The 21038-nt window shown below is 32.9% G+C and overlaps 1 protein-coding gene across 3 annotated transcripts; it reads left to right on the plus strand.

Moving 5' to 3' along the window:
• The first annotated feature begins 7224 nt into the window (after window positions 1-7224).
• On the plus strand, window positions 7225-21038 carry LOC139510483 (uncharacterized). 3 transcript variants are annotated; one of them, XM_071297059.1, is made up of 3 exons: window positions 7225-7345; window positions 18936-19080; window positions 20165-21038. In XM_071297059.1, exons 2-3 carry the CDS (start codon window positions 18983-18985, stop codon window positions 20547-20549), a joined length of 483 nt encoding a protein of 160 aa, XP_071153160.1. In that variant the 5' UTR covers window positions 7225-7345; window positions 18936-18982; the 3' UTR covers window positions 20550-21038. The 3 variants fall into 3 exon arrangements, with proteins under 3 accessions (XP_071153160.1, XP_071153159.1, XP_071153158.1); XM_071297058.1 differs by lacking the exon at window positions 7225-7345 and adding an exon at window positions 12949-13057; XM_071297057.1 differs by lacking the exon at window positions 7225-7345 and adding an exon at window positions 15216-15436.

Genomic DNA, 21038 nt, shown 5'->3' on the forward strand with positions numbered 1-21038 from the left:
GTTTGGTGTGGGTTGATGTTTGATTGTTGTACATGTTATATATCGACATGAGATTTGTTTATATACATAATACATGTACTTATTTCCCTAAATTCAAATAAAATAGATGAGAGAAATTAAAGGAAACCATATGCAAATATTAAAAAAATAATTTGCATTTGTTCTGTTGATTGATAGTGGTACACATATGAAGAAATGGTGAAATCACTTATATATAGTTCTGATCAAAAGTTTCATGATAGACATGCATGGTAAATAAGTAGTAGGTTGTTTGAAGTTTGCAGCATATTCAACTTTGAAAATCTTTTTCAGGTCTACAATCCATATAAAAATCTGTATATATGTGGTATAATTTCCAATGAGACAGCTTTCCAGAGGTTAAAATAACAAAGTAATTATAGGCAACCATACAGCCTTAATAAGTGAGAAAAAAACAGTCTAGACATGTTAAGTAAGCAACAATTAATGTAATGGCCTGATTTGCAACTTATAAACAACAGGTTTGGAACCCTCCCCCCAAAAAAATCAAAGAGCAGATTGCTCTGACGGATACGATTGCCGTTGTTTCGTTGACACATGTACATAGATATAGGAAGATGTGGTGTGCGTGCCAATGAGACAACTCTCCATACAAATAACAATTTAAAAAGTAAACCATTATAGGTTAAAGTACGGCCTTCAACATGTATACATGTAGCTGGATAATATTATTTTCAAAACTAATTCAACTGCACATGTAAAATAGTTACAAAATAGCCAATCCCGGATAAAAGTGTATGAACAATGCGATTAGGCCTATTGTGTTTTATTTTTGTACTATCAATTCCAAGTTTACTTTCCACAGCAGTCACTGAGACTCAGAGTGAGAGAAGGTATTTCACTTCGTATCTTATCACCTATTTTCCTACGTTAATTCTAGGAGGAACCCCATTCCTAACTCTTTAAATATTTAATTTCCTTTCGGTCAGTGATCATGACTCCTTTCCGTACACATTTATCGGTTTAAATTTCGATCATTTTTAATATAATACACTTAATTGACAGAACGAGCTAATACTCGACGTATTGTTTTAATTCAGAATTCACGGAAGTTACTTCCAGAAGGGAGACAATTGGAAACAATAATATGGAAGACTCCATTTTGCCTGAAGGGGTGTTCTACGATGTGGACTATATTTATTTTCATTTAAATGATGCATATGATTTAAAATTATGCAACAATAATAACCTTCAATAGCAGACATACATAGAAAAGATCCCATGAGTTTAAAATTAATTAATTGAGTGGGGAATCCAGAGCAACCATTCAATCGAAAACCCCTCAAAGTCAAGAAAACTATACGCATGCGCATAATTTCCAAAAAAAACCTGGAGCAAGAACGTATATTAAATGTTTATTAAACGACCTAGATAGTTCTCTATTTCTTTATGGAAGTACAATCTCAAATATCAGTTTCATAAAGGTAAAATATAAGAAAAACTCCACTTCAGTTCTTATATGACAGAAATAGATTTATCGGAATTCAGAGAACTCTTGCATTTTATCAAACTGGGAATTCCCTCTAACGTGTTTCTAAATTTAGGAAAACACTAAATATAAATACTGCGTAATTCTGATTTTCCGTGTTGTTAAAAACACGCATATAAGTCAAGGGAATTATCAAACATGAAGATTATGAAAAGAACATTATAGGAAAGTTGTTAAAGTTCAATCCCTTTGTTTGTTTTTACCTTTAAAGCAAGACAATCATAAGAATCTGAGATGTTCCTTAATGTTTAGAATAAAACGATTGACGTGAGGGCAATGCTCTGAGCCACCAGTATAAGTCTACAGATTGCTTGAAAGCAATCGTATCCCAAAAATTGTTCCAATGAAGATAAAGGCAAGCCTGGAGGGGATTCATTACATTTGGAACAACTTTTCTGAAGGATGGATACGTAATAAAAATTAAAATATGTAATAAGATTGCCAATAAGACACGAACCCACAAATGTTCAAATGACAAAGCAATTATAGGCAACCATACAGCCTTCAAAAATGAGGGAAACTGTCCCAACATGAAAAGTATACATTAATACAATTGAGAAGAGAAATGGCCTGATTCACAATTCCACTAATAAACAGGTCGGGAACATCTTCCCTTCAAATAAACCAGATGCTCCACAGGGCGCAGCTTGATACTACAGCAGAGGCCGAACCCTGAACAGTTGGGGCAAGTATGGACACAACATTAAAGCCTGATACAGCTCTGAATTTGGATTGTGATCAAATAGTCAAAACAGAATAGGTTTCTGACACAGAATGAATGTAGTCTAAGAACTTAAAACATTTAATATTAAATTGGACTTTACCTATTGTGGTCCTTTATCCAAAAATCTTAATACATGGTTTGAGGCACTTGTCGCAGAAAAAAATCCTATAGACTTAGGGGTCGACCATTTGATATTCTGGGGGAGGGGCAGGTGGATTTGTTTTTGATCGGTTATTTATTTTTGTAATCTAAGAGGACAAATTATTCATTTTCTGCACTAGTGAAGCAAGATTTTTCATTAAAGCAAGGGACTGATTATTCATTTTCACAACTGTTTTTATGATATTCGAAAAACATACAATTTTCAAATGATTTTTTTATTATAAACAACATATTTGTGTTTCCTTTAAATTTTTATTTTTATTTTATTTTTTTGCATACTGAATGCTATAAATTTTTATTTTGACATTTTTTTTTGCATGCCGAATGCTATAAATTTTTATTTTGACATTTTTTTTGCATGCTGAATTGATATGCACGCAGTTGCGTGTTGGCATATAGGGAGCTATGCGCCTGAATACAATTTAATTAAATATATTAAATAACTTGGAATCCTCCCCTTTTATAAGTAGAGACAATCCATAACCTCAGAAATATTAATCTTAAATTTATATAAATGAAAAGTAAGCTTCCATAAATAAAATTCAACAATGTTTCTTAAAATTGGTAAAAGCGGTATAGTCATACCCCAACATGTTGACCATAGATAGACAAACAATTCACTTGCATTCGATTCGCATTTGAACTATGTGTTTGTTAATGTAAACCGTTTCAAATGTGAATTAAACTGATTCAAATTAGTTAATGTCAATCCAATTCAAATTAGGTGTGAACTCAGTATGATTGTCAGGTAGTTTCAAACTGAAAGATACTTTTAAGGGAAGGGAAAGAAACGGATAAAACCATGTGTGTTACAAACACTGTTTATTCAAGTCAGAATCCTGGATCTCAATAGTACTTTCATAATGTCAAATAAAAACATGAATATGATAGTTACATACAATGCTACATGTATTTAATATGTATTAAATAACATTTATTTTAGTGATTGGTAATTCGGAAAGATCTGAAATTCAGGCGTAAATTGAGACAAACAATATCACTGAATGCAGTTTCTAGTCAAGTGACCAGCAAACATGGAAATTTACCTTTTGAATGAAAGGAGAACTCTTACATTGAAAATGAATGATGTAAATCTAGATTCTAATAATAGCCGAAGGGAGCTCACATTCACAACAGTTAAAGCATTGCTGAATTAGTGAACAAAGCATTTTTCTCATTAACTTGAAAATCCACCTATTTTTATAATAGAAAAAACCCGAATTTTAAGACATAAATTATAAAATTCCTGATAAAAAGCGGTGCTGAGCATGCATGTAATATGCTTGAAACATATTCAAGAGGGGGAGGACAGGGGTAAGGGAGAAAGGGGTAGGAGAAAGGAGAAAGGGGGTGGGAGAAAGGAGAAAGTAGGTAGGAGAAAGGAGAGGAAGGCTGGGAGAAAGGAGAAAAATAAAATATCTCTACTTTTAAAAAAATTTCTAATATTTCAAGAAAAAATATCTCAAAAGGAGATGTTTTATTCTAATGGGAGAAAGGAGAACGGGGGTAGGAGAAAGGAGAAGAGGGGTGGGAGAAGGGAGAAGGGTACCCCCCTGTCCTCCCCCTCATTCAAAGAATAAAGTTTTATAACTTCCTAATGTCATTTCCAAAATTTATCAAAACCTAGATCTTACTGTGGATTCCTATATTTTTCGTGGATGTCAATTCTCCTGGATTGTTGAAAACTTGCATATTCATCGATATTTGATTTTGTGGTTTTAACAATCCAGACAGACAAATAGCAATAAGGTGTTTAGGAAAACATGACCTAAAACCTCCTTCATATAAGACAAAAATACATGGGAACTCATACTGAATGGTCAAATGTGTTCAATATGAAAATTGCAGTTAAGATGGTAAAATCACAAATCAGCCGTTTCTGTAAATGGACTATGACTTTTGAGCAAATTTAAAAGTAGTCCGAGATTACTCTGACGTCCAACGGCTGTTTTGCCAGACAAGCTGGGGCCGTGGGACGTCAGAGCTCGTCCCATATCAAAAAGTGGATATTTGCCCACCCAAAATAGATGCGCTGCTTCGCCGCTTCTGATGCCGACTGACGGCCATGGAGTTATATAAATCGGGCACCAATCTGTTCATTTTTCATTTATCTCTTCATTTATGTAAGTTTCACCTACCTGCCAACCTTTATTTTTCCATATTTTAACAGTTTTCACGGTGACCCATCGATATCGGCATTTTGCCGTTGGACGTCAGAGTAATCTCGAACTAATTTAAAGGGAAATGACAGGGAAGGGGCCAAATATTGTTCAAGGGGAGCAAATGCCCTTTCATTTGGTATGCAGGTTTCAAAAATAGAGGGAGAATAAGAGGAAAAGTTGAGTCATCTTATTAGACTTCAGTTAAATAATGTAGACTAATTTAAAAAAAAAAAAAAAAAAAACAACAGAACTATGTCTAATTCACTTTGACTACTGATATGCAAACCTAAAAACAGAAAAATATATCATAAAATAGTGATTGAAAGATTCATAACACTTTGAAAGGATAATTCAGACACGTGTTACACGGGGAGCATGTTTGTTTACAAATAATAATGTCACGTGATCGCGCAGACCTCACATGTTGCATCGCCCTTACAATCGACTGATACATAACCCATTATCATGCAAACATGCAACGTGAATGTGATTGGTTATCAAATAATACAGAAATAATGCATGCACAGTTTATGAAGAAATTAGTTCATCAAATAGATCGATTTTCACTTTTGACACGAATAGGTCGGGTTGACATTTCTGTCATCGGGGATAATATTCTTCTTCTTCTTCTTTAGGTTTTCAGTAGTCCTTCAATGATCTGAAGATTATTTACTGTTTGCGCGCGCAGCGTGGCCTATATATATATATTTACAAAAACAAAGACAAAAATATATGGAAATAAATTTGAGGTGCGTAATTTAACTTTTTTTTAAAAAAGGTGATTAAAACTATGTACATAGGCTAATAATGAGTTAGATGAATTTGTGGAGAACAGCTGGTGTGAGCTGTTCTCTAAAAGTGTCGACTGTGGCGACAGCGACTGTTTGCATTGGCAATAAGTTCCACTGAGTTATGGTATATGGAAAAAATGAATATTTATATGTATCTTTTTTGGTTGAAATGTGTCTAAAAGTATAATTATGGTTTTTGCGGGTTCTACTGTCTGATGGTATGAGAATAGCAGATGGTATAGCTACGATTTGATGTACTATTTTGTAGAACATTATTAATCTTGTGCGTGTTCTTCTTTCCTGTAGAGTTGGCCAGTTTAGGGTGTTTATCATATCTGTCGGGCTACTGATGTTATGGTATCTGTTACAGACATATCTGGCAGCTCGCCTTTGGACCATCTCGATTTTGGAGGTTTGTTCAACTGTGTGAGGGTCCCACACTGAACATGAATATTCCAGTTTTGGACGGACTAGTGCCAGATATGCCTGAGTTTTGATGTTCTGACATGATGTTTTTAAGTTTCTTTTTAAGAAGCCCAGAGATTTGTTGCCATTAGCTATGATGTTGTCTGTATGTTTTGACCATTTTAGGTTCGATTGAAGTGTAATGCCCAGATATTTAGCTGAAGAGACAAGTTCCAGTTTGTGATCGTGGAGGATATAGTCATGTTTGAATGGGTTTTTCTTCTTATTGAGATAAATGGGATAAAACTGACCGTCAAAAAGGTCTAGAGAAGCACATCAGTAGAACCTTAACATTAATAAGTAATACTTACCAAAATTTCTCTAATTAATAAACTATATAACTGAAATTTCACAAAGATAACGGTAAATAATTATGATGGTGGCGGTGATGCTGGTTAAATTGGCGCGAAATAATATTCTTACTCCTATTGCTTTACGTAAAAAAAATGTATAGAATTGAATTTGACTAAAGTTGAACATAAAAAACGTGAATATGCAAAAGCCTGGTAATATATTAATGATAAAAGTGTGTATAAATTTCTGTAAACGAATTTACCCGTATACTTCACTAAGAATTACATTTGAGCGCAAGGAGATCTTTATTGTGAATCGGTTTATTAACTCAGGGTCGAAGTTCAACATGTTTATATTAACGGAATTTTTTTGCGTTGCTTTTTAATAAATCATTGAGGCCATCTATTTTTATTACGGGTTTCCACATCTTTAAATCGGAATTATAGAAAAAATGGAATGTTGTTAGCAGAATCAAAACAGAAATGATGAACACTGCAACATTTTCAGCAAAACATAAATAGGATGGAGGATCTGTGTATTCACATTATTTGTAAAACTCTCCTTATTCATGTGAAGCGTGTGCTTTACATCGAGGCTTGTGCTTTACATCGAGGCTTGTGCTTTACATCGAGGCTTTCTATGCTTATCATCGACGCCACAGTACTTCAACCAATCAGACAACGTTTATTTGGGGCATTCGACCTGTTTTAACTCAGATTTTGGAATTTTTTAATCGAAATTATAGAAAAATGGAATGTTGTTAGTACATATAAAATAGAAAAAGATGAATACTATTAGTTAAAGCAAGTTTGGATGGGGTTCTGTGTATTTACATTGTTTGTACAACTCTCCTTACTGATGCCATATTTTGGAATTTCCGTGACCTAAATGGTTCGCGAAAATTAATATTTTTATATATAGTATAGTAAAAACGTAATAACGGAGATGTAACCATCGAATGATGATTTTATCAATGTTTGTGTGTTATGCCGAAAACTAGAGCTCTGACCGAAAACAATAGATTGGGTGATATATTTTTCCTTCTGTTTTCTCTTGTATATTTACAATAAAATTGAGAATGGAAACGAGGCAGTTTGTGTACAGGTGCTGGTAAAAATATCATCATGATCTTTTGTTCGTGTTGGTTACCCACTTCAGAGAAGCTTGCTGAGTTTGGTCTTGAATTCCTCACTGCTCTCAATGTAAAATATTTCGTCTGGTAGGTTATAATATTCCCCATTTGCACACTTTTTTTTCTTTCTCGTTGTATATAATGTATACACAATCTGAGAATTTTTGCACAATCAGTAGTTAAAAAATGTTCCGTGACTCATATTTAGTTTTTGAGTCAGCTTACAAAATTTAAATCAATTTATACAAACAATTGATAAGAGAAACGGGGAATGTGCCAAGGAGACAACAACCCGACAAAAAAACAAACAAAGGCCAACCAAAGGCGGGTTTCAGTTGGCTTCTTAACAATTATAATGTATACAAGTTCAGCGAAATAAACGCCACACTTAACTCAGAAAAAAAATGAACCAGAATTTAAAAATAAAATTAGCAAAGGCTACAGGTTCCCGACATGGGACAAACACATGCATGCACTAGGGTTAAACATGTTTAGTGATATCTCAACTCACCCCTATACCTATAACCACTGTGGAATGAACACACACACATCAAAACCATGAAAACGAAAATTAAAACTCAGTTTAAAAAATGGCAATGATGAACATGGATTATTAAATTACTACTAGAAGTTAAACTGAAACTTCACGTATAATTTAAGAACATATTGTCACATTTACCCCTTACCTCATTGGCCTAACCCATGCATTGATCAGATCTGCTTTTAAGTGGTTGAACATTCAAGAGTCAAATGTTTAAAGCTGATAACAAACCTAATATCAAACCGAATAGTGAAGCCACGACAGTTTAGGGAGCAACCATTTGTTTCTATGGAAAGGAGGGATAAAACATTTACGACGAAACACTGCTTAAACGGAAAAAAAAGGGGTAATTCACAGAACTTTGTGTTTGGCAAATGACGACCGCTTGGTCAATGTACAAGATATTGTGTCATATTTGTCCAATGCAAGGTCGAAATCATGCACCTGGGGCAATATGCGTAATTGTTTCTCCATAGGCGGTAATGGTAACGTTTTCTTCTGTAGCTCAGCCCATATCGTAAACTTGTATATATATGATGGCTTGTTTCGAAGCTGAGACATTTTCACATATGTGGTTAAATTTTCGGGGTACGAAGTGCGATTCATTTTTCCGAAAATTAGCATACCCCGAAAATCCTTTCGTGATGCGGCTCTTCATGGTAAAAAGTCACTTTTTTCACAAAATAATTTCTTAGAAAATTTAATACTTTGAATACATATAATAACTTCATAGTTTTTACACATTTATTCTAAGGATCTATACTTTCCAGATCAACACAAAAAGTTTCTCATACTCATCAGCCTCTATGTTTCAGTATACATTCAGGTGTTGTATATAGAGGTGAATATATCCAACTCATTAACACTTTTCATTATACATAATAATCATTTAATTAGCATTTAAAACCTGTTTTGATTTAGAATATAATCAGCATTTAAAATCTGTTTGATTTATATAATAATAAATCAGGTGAAAACTAAACTTCAGCATAATAGGAACATTTGTTATACTCATCAACATATAAGATAAGTTCCTAATATCAGTGGACCAAATATAATACAGATGGAAAAAGTATTCCATGACACAATTTCCGCAGAACAAATATTATTATAATATTGTTTCCCTCAGGAACAAATATTATTAGGAACAAATATACGTTGACAAAGCTCAGTCACTTGTTAAAAATTCAAACATGTCCAATATCACTACACAGATTTTTTGTTTACAAACACTTTTTGTGTTCCATCAGAGACACATTAGGGATATTTTCCCATCTATTGCATTGATGTACGAGATCAGAGATAGTACTATGATGACACAAAGGCAGCGTGTTGCTTCACTATAGCTTGGGCACAACATGAACAGTTAAAATAGTCACAACTGCATGCATACGATCAGTCCGAAGTTGTTACTCTGATTAGGCATGCAGTTTTTATTTAAAAATCTTCGTTTTTAAAACTATAATATTACTGAGTTCAGCTTCACTTAGCTTACTTTAGGTTTAGTTTTAATCCCGTGTACATCCTAAAACGTAATGGTTATAATTGTATTGTAAGACGGAAGAATTTAATTTTAATCCTTTTTATCTTAGTTTGACAATTTATTTTGTCTGACAAGATGTTTTTTCTCGATGAGAAACGTTAGAGTAGTGATATACTAAAGTTGTAAGAAATGTGCTGTAATGTGGACAAATTGCAACGGAATCTGCGAAAAGTTCATGTGAACAAATTAACAAGTATTGTGGTTGTACTTTTCATTCTGTTAAACATTGTTATTTTGAAGGAATTAGACAATATAAAGTGGAAAGATATGGATTATAATAACAGATCAAATATAAATGGTATAAACGAAAGGAGTGATAGTTACAACAATACCAACAGAGTTGACCGATTAAGGCAGTATTTGAGAAACAACGATGCTAACTTAATTTTTGAGAATGGAGCGATCAGTGCTGATGAACAAGAAGTAAATACAGTCCCGTTAGTGTGCTATGTTAAATTTGTAATTTTCACATCGTTCGAACCAACGACTAAACGTGAGATTGTTCATAATAACACAAAAAGAAATTGGCCTTCTCTCGACTGCCAAATAAGGGCAGTGTTATTTACAAATAATTCGGTGCTGGCAAAAGAATTTAGATCAGGAGGATGGGATATTTTACCTATAAAATATGTGTCTAAATCAGACACTCCTATACTTAAACATATGTATATCACTATAGCTAGGCACTACAGAGCGTCTATTATTGGTTATGTGAATGCAGATATATTATTTACATCATCTTTAATGCAAACTTTGGAATTTATAAATAAATATGATAAGATTATTGGAACGCATTTTATGCTAACTGGAAAGAGGATAAATGTTGAAAATTTGACAACCGACGAGGCAAGTTCCGTTAGCTCATTGATACGGGCCTCTAAAGATCGGGGGACTCTGTTCAGAACTGATGCGGAGGATTATTTTTTCACGAATCGGTTTTTCCCGTGGAATTCGTTGCCAGAACTTGTGATTGGTCGACCCGCATACGACAATTTTCTCTTGTTATTTGCGAAAATGTCAAATTTTACTACAGTTGATTTAACACAAACTGTAGACGCTATTCATCAGACGGTTGATACAGGATATTTACAAGAAAAATGGAACTCGACAAAAAGTGAAAGTGTTTATAATCGATTTATCATATCGCAGAAATATCGAAATGTAAACTATCATGCAGGTCAAATCAATTGCTTGGTGTTCGAAACAAGAAGAGAATCTAATGAAATTAGTATCCATAAACGAACCAAGTTTGAGAGATATTGTAAGTTCTATACGGCGGAAATTTCTGAGGCAAAGCCACTTCACTATATATCAATGAAAAGAAATGCAACTCGAAGACAATCGAAAACTTTGAATTCAGCAGAAAAAAGACTTAAACATAAACTTTTATTTTTATAAGACAAAATAGCTTTAAAACCTAATTGTTATTAATTACACATTACTTAATTTATTTATTTATCTTACTTTTTTTTACTATGGTCGAGTCATAACTCATTTTGGGTACCATTTGCCAAGCAGACAACGTTTGATTGTTGCTACATTTTGATTTTTAGGTTTCCGGTGGTAACAATCACCGTCCAGCAATGAATGTTTCAGTATCGTTACTGTTGGAGAAACCACTGTATGTAACATTCACCGAAAAGATAATGCTTCGGTATCATGCTGCTGCAAGTTATCGGTCTCCGAAGGTTCAATTTACACAGCAGCCAATGTTTCGGTATTGGTGCAATATCGGTTCCCAAAGGTAAAACTCACTAGTAGCCAATATTTCAGTTTTGGTGCTCAGTGACTTTGGATAATCAGTCCGAGTCAGGAGCCTAGAGGTACCATTTACCCCTCGGCCTATTTTTCAGTTTTGTTGATGTTAGATAATCATACACCACTCACCTAACATCATGACCGGTAACATCATGGCCAATGTTTCAGTAGCGCTGTTGTCGAATAATTAGCCTCCGGAAATACCATTCAACAAGCAGCTAATTTTTCAGTATTTGCATAATACAAATAATACATCTGTAAACTCATTTATCAACAATTAAGTATTTTCCCTTATATAAAGACTGCATTTCCCTCAGATAAAACGTCTTAAATTATTTTAAAAAACCCTCACCAATGTATATAAACAACAAATCTCTCAAAGTCCTTTGTTAATGCATGGGAAGATTATATAGTAACCATGTATATTTTGCATATGTATTTTGTATCAGCGAATTGGTCACACGTAATTATGTTCAACATCGAAATAGAAGCTATTGATTATCATTTTCATTATCAGTAAGTGGAGGGAATTAATCAAAATGTAGTATATGTTGTACTTAGTGACATTTTGATATTATATTTGCATGTATGAAAACATCCAAGTGTTATTTATGACAGCTATTTGTCTCAGTTGACCAGTATTTAACATATGTTAATTGTCGAGAAATGTAAACCAGCTCAGTCAGAGCACAAGGTTATTATATTCGTAAATTACAACGAAAATACATAATACTGCTAAAATACATAATACTGCTAGTATAATTACTTGTGCCCCTTTCAATGGAAATAATGATAATCTTATTGTTCTAAGTACCCAAATTCTTTTTTTTTCAATTTTTCTTTTTTCTATTTTTTTTTATTATTATTTTTATATGTTACATATATTTTATAAGGCTAGCTATCATAAAAGGATCTCTTATTTCCCCTTATTTTATTGATTTTGAATTTACTAGAGTGTCATGGATCAAATTTGTTCGTTCAGTGTATGTTCTCTTGTGTTAATATGTCTTTTGGTTGAGGTAAGCCATTTTAATTGATCATTTATATTGTGTCTTTCTATGTTGTGATGTTACACTATTGTTTCAGATAAGGGTGAAGGTTGGTACCTATTAAAACGTTTAAACCCGCCGCATTTGTTTGCACTCGTCTTAAGTCATGAGCCTGATGTTCAGTAGTTTTCGTTTGTTGATGTTGTTGATAAGTGTTTCTCGTTTCTCGATTTTTATAAAGATAAGACCGTTATTTTTCCCGTTTGAATGGTTTTACATTATAGTAAATGATGGGGTCCTTTATGGCTTGCTGTTCGGTGTGAACCAAGGCTCCGTGTTGAAGACCGTACTTTGACTTATAATGATTTACTTGACAATTTGTGTCTTTCGTGGAAAGTTGTCTCATTGGCACTTATTTACAACATCTTCTTATATTTGCGACGAATCGAATTACTAGTCTTTAACTGCATAAGTACGATGACAAAATTTGAATACACGTATTCTTTCTTCAAGCTGGCTGTTGATTTTGCATGTAAATGTGCATAATAATAAAATTAATAAAATATGACAGACAGAGCTACAATCTTCAATTGTAAAACGTTACACTATTTTCAAATAACAGCAGTTTTGGTAGGTCCTTCTATAATCAACTTCGTTCTTAATATGGCATGAATGTCAGCTCATGGCGCACATTTAAACCGATGCATTACATTTGCGCGCATTACCCCATTACATTTACCGTTAAAATAAAATACACGGTCAGGTAGATTATATTTACAATCTAATGTTGATTAGATTGTTTATATTTATTTACTTCGATTTATTTAAAGCACCCCTTCTGTTTATCTAAATGCCATGCTCACCAACGAGAATGGATGGCTGTTTAGAGCAGGATTAGTTCGTGCATAAGTGCTGGAAATATCTACAGATGAAATTGATAAGAGTAAAATTACCGATCATACCTGTAGGTACGTGATGAATATTTGAAGCCAACTAGTTTATGAATATAAATTCATCCTTATACTCCGAGTTTATATCTATTATCCGAGTTAAGTATTATGGGATTTACTTCATCCAGTACTCATTTTTCTCTCTCATTTCTACGTACAACTGGTTGTGTTTCAAGCCCCCTTAGTTTGATATATGTGTTGGTTTTGAAATTTTAAAATTATGTCGCAACAGACAAAAATACACGAATAATCTCTTAATATATATTATTTTTGAATATGATATGTTAAAAATTTATAACTCTCGACATATTTATTATAAATAATCTTTATATTTACCTCTATTACCTTTCAAATGAATGCGTGCAAACGTTAAAAAATCCCCAAATGTGCGAAAATGTAGTATGCATTGAAAGTATATTTATTTATAAAATCGAGATAAATTCTTTCAGTTGTATTAGAACTGTTCCGATTTATCGCACTTTCAACGATAAACTATTTCAATTTGCTATTTTTTAACCTTTGAAATACCCAGAATTGAAATGCTTTGAATTGCTTTTCATCAAATAAGGGTATTGGATATTCTTCCAATTTGGAACCTTAACTTTTAAAATTACATAGCGAGTATTGTGTGCAATTTTGACTCATCACTTCGACCAATGAATAGTTATGTAATTATTAATAATTCTTGGTTTTGACACAGTCTACAGCAATGTCTATGGTGGTCCAATGTATAATTAGGCTAAGTGATTTGTACATTATATATAAGAATAACTAATTGATGAATAATATGTCATTTTTTCAAGTAAAAGAGAACATAAAATTAATTTATGTATCATAATAATATTTCTTTATGCAATAACAGTGTCAGTCGTCACAGAGGTGTGAAGTTATGGTGTAATAGATTATATTATTTCTGAGTCTTTGGTCGTTATTGAAATCAAAGGTGGTGCGAGGAACCCTTATTTCTTGTGAGGCAATGCAATTCAAGGACCCTAATGGGACTTTGGGTGGCATGATTCACGGGTCAACATTTTTTTTTATAATTTACAGATGGAGGAAAAATATGATTTTTTTTTATGTTTGCTTAACGTTCCGTGGCAAATAGTTCATGTATTATTTAGTATAACAATAACTCAACAAAATAACTCGAACAGAAGGTGCGTTCTGACACTCTTCAATCATCCTTCGCAAGGGTTTTTTAATGTTTAGATAGCATAATACACTTCCGACACAACATATCGGGTTCAAAATCTAATTCTGACACGTAATATCTGCGAGTGCATAAGTACATTCCACTTAACCAAGTAGACACCTCTCATATGCATGGTTTACTGACGGAAGGAAGAATTCGATGTCACCATATTTCTTAGTCCGAGATTTAGGTTATAGCAATATGTAGTCCGAGATTACTCTGACGTCCAACGGATGTTTTGCCGTGCCCCAGCTTGTCTGGCACATCAGAGTAATCTCGGACTACATATTGCTATAACCTACTCCCCCCTTGGCGTCCTGTTTACAGACAGATAAATTATCTTGTCATGAAACTGGAGTTTCAGACATTCCCCGTTTCCATTCTCAATCTTATTTAACACCAAGCATTAAATTTCATCTATTTACGGTATACGGCTAGAATCATCATTTTCATCTTAAGATTATGTATATCATATTTGTTTTCTTTTTATCTTTTTTGCCTGTTTGATTGGTCATACACTAGCACAGAAAATAGTCTCCTTAAAGCAAAATTTAATGAAGTTTAAATGACGACGGTCAATCGGTTGACAGTTGGAGTAATTGCCAACATTCGTTGGATAATGGTAGTTTGGATATTTCATTGACCAAGAAAATACGCAAAAAGGCCGAATTCTGATGCATGATTTTCGTCTTCTCGTTTTTGTGCTATACAATATAAATGGCTTAAACATGAAATTAACCCCTCTCTCTCGCTCGCTCTCTACCGCCATCATTTTGTTACTTCGTAACGTTGAATATATGAATATACAATGTATATTTTGTAGGAAGAATACAATACATAATTTCGTGCGTCGGCTGCTTTAGTGTATTTTGACCAATAGACATTAAAGTGAATAAGAGCATGTCAATGTACAACTAACAATAATCTGTCATAAAACCCGTCCCCTCAATTAATCATGTCACTTACCTGACATAGGAAGATAGTAACTGCAGCTGCGGGTCACCGAGAGTCAGTCTATCCTATTAATTTTTGACAGCGCTTCTTTAAATGGTTTTTCGCTGACTTTATTTTCTTTATGGTGTATATTCATTCTTACAACAAGACGCCATCCATGATGCTTCTGCTATTCATAACACTATCGATTTTTGGAGTTACACAGACTCATGGCCAGTGTGAATTTTCTCCATTAAAAACTGATATATCAGGTACGCTAATTTTCTTTTAAGAAATAATTAAGTTTTAAATAAGTTAATGACTGCATCCATCATTTTCATAAATATCTTTCCAATCTGTATATATATGTGTGTTAACTGTAACTCTGGTTTGAACCGGCAGGGCGGCAAACTGCACCTTAAAGATGCCATGTAAAGAAATTATTAAATTTTGCAATCATTTTATTGGTGATAATCACTTAAAAAGTTTAATTTTTGTAAATCATTTCTTGATATTTTTAAGATGTTTCAAACCAGTAGAGAAAAGTTGACCTTGATGATGAATTTGACGATTATTATTAGGCACTAGCTTTTTGGTCATCATATTTACGGCTCTTCAACTATTATATTTTTGTGTTTGAGCGTTTCTGATGAAGTAAATCCAGCAAGCGTTTAGAAAGCATGAAATTTAGAAAATGTTGTTTTCGTTTTGAATAATTAATTTAATGATTTAATAAAATAATAAATGCAACAACAAAGGGTGTTTTCTAAAGTATGCAGGATGTTTTCCAAATTAGTGTTTTTCGATCCTAGTTCCGTTTAATGCCAAGTGCCTTTTGTACATACTTATGCTTTCTGCGTCTGTATAATAAATCAAAAAAGACTTTCGTAGGACATTTAAAACATTTCAGCTTTCAAGGAGATAGGGAGAAACATTTTTCGTCAGTTTCCTAAATACATTTTTACCTACGTCGAATTTTAACTCGTATGACTGCCAAAAGCAAACTACAACTTCAGTATAATTTATCTCTTTATTAATCTGGACAAACAAATATGTGTTATTTTGCCTTCAAAACGTGATAATATATGTAGACATTTATGGCAAAAAAAAATTGAAACGTTTCAAATGAAGGTATGCAATGCTATATTTGTTTTTCTCGTGTATCTCATAATTGATAAAAACAAAAGTAGATATGTTTATTAATTGTGTACGCGTAATTGAACATTCGTGTCGTACATGACAGAAGCATAATTCTTAAAACAGTTATTTAATTATTTTTCCTGTATCTTTGGGTCATATAGTGGTTTTAGATCATCTCTGAGTGACAAAAGCCCTCGAAGATATTAGTGTATGAATTGCATAAGAGAACATGGGTGTTAGACACAACTAATGGACAATACATGTCCGGGTAATATTATTAATTCAAATGTTCAAATTAACATAAATAAATGTGCTTTTGTAAATATTGACAACAAATCTACACAAAGATAAAAACAAAAGACGTCTAGAGGATCAACAGTAATATATGACAAATTGTATGCATGTTAAATTTGCTAGACTAAATAAAACATGATGAACCAATGATTCGTGGCAATATAAAGCAATTATCTAGCATAAAAGAAGTCCAGAAATATTATGGACATCCTTTTAAAAAATATTTATAGACTATGGTGTCCCTGAGTCCTAGTAAAACTTCAAATGGATATCCTTCTATAAAGTGGATACCTCGGTGGCTACTACCCAAAACGATTTCATAGCAAACAGTGATCGTTTCTAGAACGCTTTGCCGTTCTGTGTAAAATTATGTCATCACTCCTTATACAGATATTTCTGTTCATAAAGCACAGAGTCGTTCTTCCTAGAAAAGTACCACATATATATATATATATATATACGATACTTATAAACGCTAAAAAGATAATTTCCCCAGTTTCAAAACTTGAAAAAAACTTTTTAGCTACTATATAGTTTGCAAATTCAGTACAGAAATGGGGTAACGCTAAGATAAAGAGATACATTATAGATATTGATAGAGAAAATAGAATATCATACGGTAAACATTGTAATATAAATGCGGTTGAAGATGAAACCCACTTTTTTCTTAAAATGTAAAAATAATAAATCTTTACGTAATCAACTTGAAAAAGATATAAATAATATATGTCCAGAGTACTTCTAATTGTCTGAAGCAGATAGATTACAATCAATTCTATCTTCATTTGATATTATGCAGCTTGTAAGTTACTGTTCCGTTCATTAAAAAGTCATTTGCACTGAGGGGAGTGGACACAACGCCTGCATAAATATTACTGTTTTACCACTTTATATATAATGTTTAATATGTTAATTTTTCCATTGTGTATATTGTATTGTATTGTTTGTATATGCCTTCAACATTGTTCAACCCAACCCTAGGGGTATACATGTGCATTTCATAAATAAAGATTAATTTAATAGAATAAATATTTAAAAGAGTGGAACACCAATGTTATAAAATTTAAGATCAGACAGTATTTTCAACAGTTCACGGGATTGTTGGGAACGGTCTAAAATCAGTATACCCCTAACCAATAAATTTAAGAGGAAATACAAGTCATATATCTGTAATATGTGGACAAAACAATTCAATGAATGTGTTAACGTGACATTAGTAAATACACTTCGTGTCATTGGTTAATTGAAGAAGAAGAAAAAAACGAATAAAAACATACATCTTCTTTACATCTATTTACAAAATTTCTCGAGGGTAAATGCGTCCACATTTCTGTAGTCATTCATACACTTTACACTTTCGAATTCATGCCTCAAGTTTATAGAAAACAACTTCTGTTTCCAACAATGCTACAGAAATCTAACATTGCAAGGTACACAAACAATCTAAAGTCGGCAAGGTACACAAACAATCTAAAGTCTACAAGGTACACAAACAATCTAAAGTCTGCAAGGTACACAAACAATACAATAAAAAAATAAATTGTTGCAATAATTGACATTTATAGTTACTTTGTTAATGATTGCCATTTGTTTTTGTCTGTTTTAATATGTTTTATTATCATTCTGATTTAACAGTCCTAACAGCTAACAAATGACTTTATAAAAATAGGTGATAAGGCTACATAAAGGATCTCACTGACCAGTGCATATTAATCCTTTGTTAATTTATTCGTATTCCTTGATTTTTTTCTTTTATATGTATCTTTTCTCTTGATTTCTGTCTTGGTGAATACATTTCTTAACCAAACACATTGGTTCATTTTCTCTTCCACTGGCAAATTCATTCATATGACATCTAATAACTTTTTTTTCTGAAAATATTGTTTTTTAGATAACTTACTATGTTAAGCCACGGTCACAACAGATCGTACGTTTTTTTGTCGTGGAAGATCAATAAATAGTGAGGACATATTGTTTCGAAACATCTAAAACATAGTGATTTTTAATTTTGATATATTTTTAACGGGGATTAAAGCCAAGTGTCCCAAATATTATAAATTGATTTATTTTGGAGAAGCAGTGAGGCATGTTTGAAAGTCACGCTTGGATGTTCTGTTATGCTTCTTTGGTTTTTATTATTAAGAATATTCTAAAGCTTATGCTCATGCAAACATGACCCGACGAAACACCTGTTGTGTGCGAGGAAATCAGAATCATACGATTTACTGTTTTCTTCTATTTTTTCTTGTTGTTTGTACTTTTTTGGTTTTAAGGTAGACCATGTTGCTAAATTCTAGCACAACACTTTTAATTTATTGGAACTCTTTTTTATTTTAGCTTTTGGAACACGAAGATCTTATTGTGAACATCTTGTGAAAGATGGAATGAGTGTAGCTAAATTAAGAGTTTTACCTGATACCACTTTTAAAACATTGGATTGCCATACATGTACATGTAATCAATATGGGATGCGTTGCTGTCCGTAAGTAAACTGTGCACAATGAAGAAATGGATAAAACCAAATAGAACTTAAGGTCAAGTAACAGTAATTGGGCTATGTCTGACATTTTGCATACAACTTTGGCTCTTTGAATTACAAAATTTGACTGAAATCTGTGACATAACCTATTTACTGTAACTTGGCCTTAAATTTTATTTCATGATATATCAAAATAATTTAATTTTGGATTTAACGCGTCTTCTGATTGGCTGACAGTCTTTTGTCTATCAGCACAAAGACATAACTTTGTCATGTGACCGTGACGTCAGTCATCATCGTGTCAGTTTCATGATACGGTTGTCCTACTGATATACTCCGACTACCAATGCTTCACGGGTTATCTCAGTGTGCATCTCATTTTTTTATGTTATTTCTTCAGAGACAGAAAAAAATATTACAGTTGTTCCTTAAAGAATTTACCCTTCTACATTTTGGCTGAACTCAAACACACAAATTCATTGCATATAAAAAAAAATCCCAAATTTACCTTCATTTTTCAGTTACCTATCTGAAATCCTCGAGAAAAACAAACGTCGGGATATTTCTCTTCAAAAAGAGGAATAAGAAGAAACTAACACAATCCATGCTGTCACCAAATTGAAACTTTCCAAATACTGACATAAAAAAACCCATTAAGATATGAAATGAGATCTGTTGTTCTCTAAAGCAATAAATAGGAATTGAAAACTTTATTTCAGACCATCCTATATTTTACCAAACTGCCATAACAAATAAATGTAGTCGTATGAAACGGTTTTGGTTTATTTTGATAAACCTCAGTGTTGGCATATTTTGTCCTCTGTTACTGAGTCTGCAGATGAATTATTATAATTATTGACGATTAAGTTAATCTTTTAAACTTTGAACTTTGATCTTTAAAAAAAATGACAAGCATTGAAAATTAAATTATGCATCATGTTATAAAAGTACATGCGTTGAATGTTGTTTGAGTTTCATTAAAAAATATGATTGAGACCACATCGAGGTGTCTATGATATTGTTACCCAAAATAGATTTACACAAGTTTTACACAAATGAATGACCTATCTCTCTATTTATATTTTAGAAGCAACAGGGATCCACGGTCACTACAAATACCCAGACATTGCAGAATTGTAATGGATGGCTGCACACCCACACCAGTTAGAAAGTCAGATAACAAAACAGACTGTTATACTGCAAAACCCGTCCAAGTTGTCCGTCAAAACAGACAAAGAATAAACAACGTATTAACCACTTTGGACCGAGTTCAGAGAATGCAGCGACAACAAGTGGCCCGTGGTGGTGAGGCCCCAGAAGGTCCTACTCCGGACCAGGTTATAATGATGATGGCAATGTCAGGTGCACTAGATAACCCATACAACCCTTTGGGAACATCTGGTGGAATGTATGGACCTTCTTTCGAGAATTCAATGATGCCATTTTTAATGCTAGGAATGATGGGATCCTAGTGGGTTTCCGAAAATATTATTGAAATCACCGATTTTGTTCAATTTCAAGCTTTAGAACTGCCTTTTTTAACACCGCGGTTGCATGAAATAATCATCAGTGCGCGGTTAATTTCTTGTTTAGTGAAAAATATTACCAGTGATTTTTATTTTGATTTATTCTAGGTTTTAAAAATGTTGATATTTAGGTATTATCTGTTTTCAGATCAATTTGAGTTACTAAGTCAATGAATATTTTTTTTCATAATTGACATCATTAAATTTACAAGTATCCGGTTAACTTATGGTAGAGAGTATTTTACTCTTTGTTAACCGTCGATGTTGAAAAGATTATTACAAAGTTGTTCGGAATCCGCAAGAATAACACGTAATAACATAGATGGAAAACTAGCCCGTAAATAATATGCAAAATCCGGTTACGTTTAGATTATGATACCATATATATTGTGCAGTATTTTTTCCAATTGTTTTTTAATAAATATTTCAATTTTG

The sequence above is a fragment of the Mytilus edulis genome, chromosome 2, assembly GCF_963676685.1.
Source record: "Mytilus edulis chromosome 2, xbMytEdul2.2, whole genome shotgun sequence".
NCBI classification, from domain to species: Eukaryota; Metazoa; Mollusca; class Bivalvia; order Mytilida; family Mytilidae; genus Mytilus; species Mytilus edulis.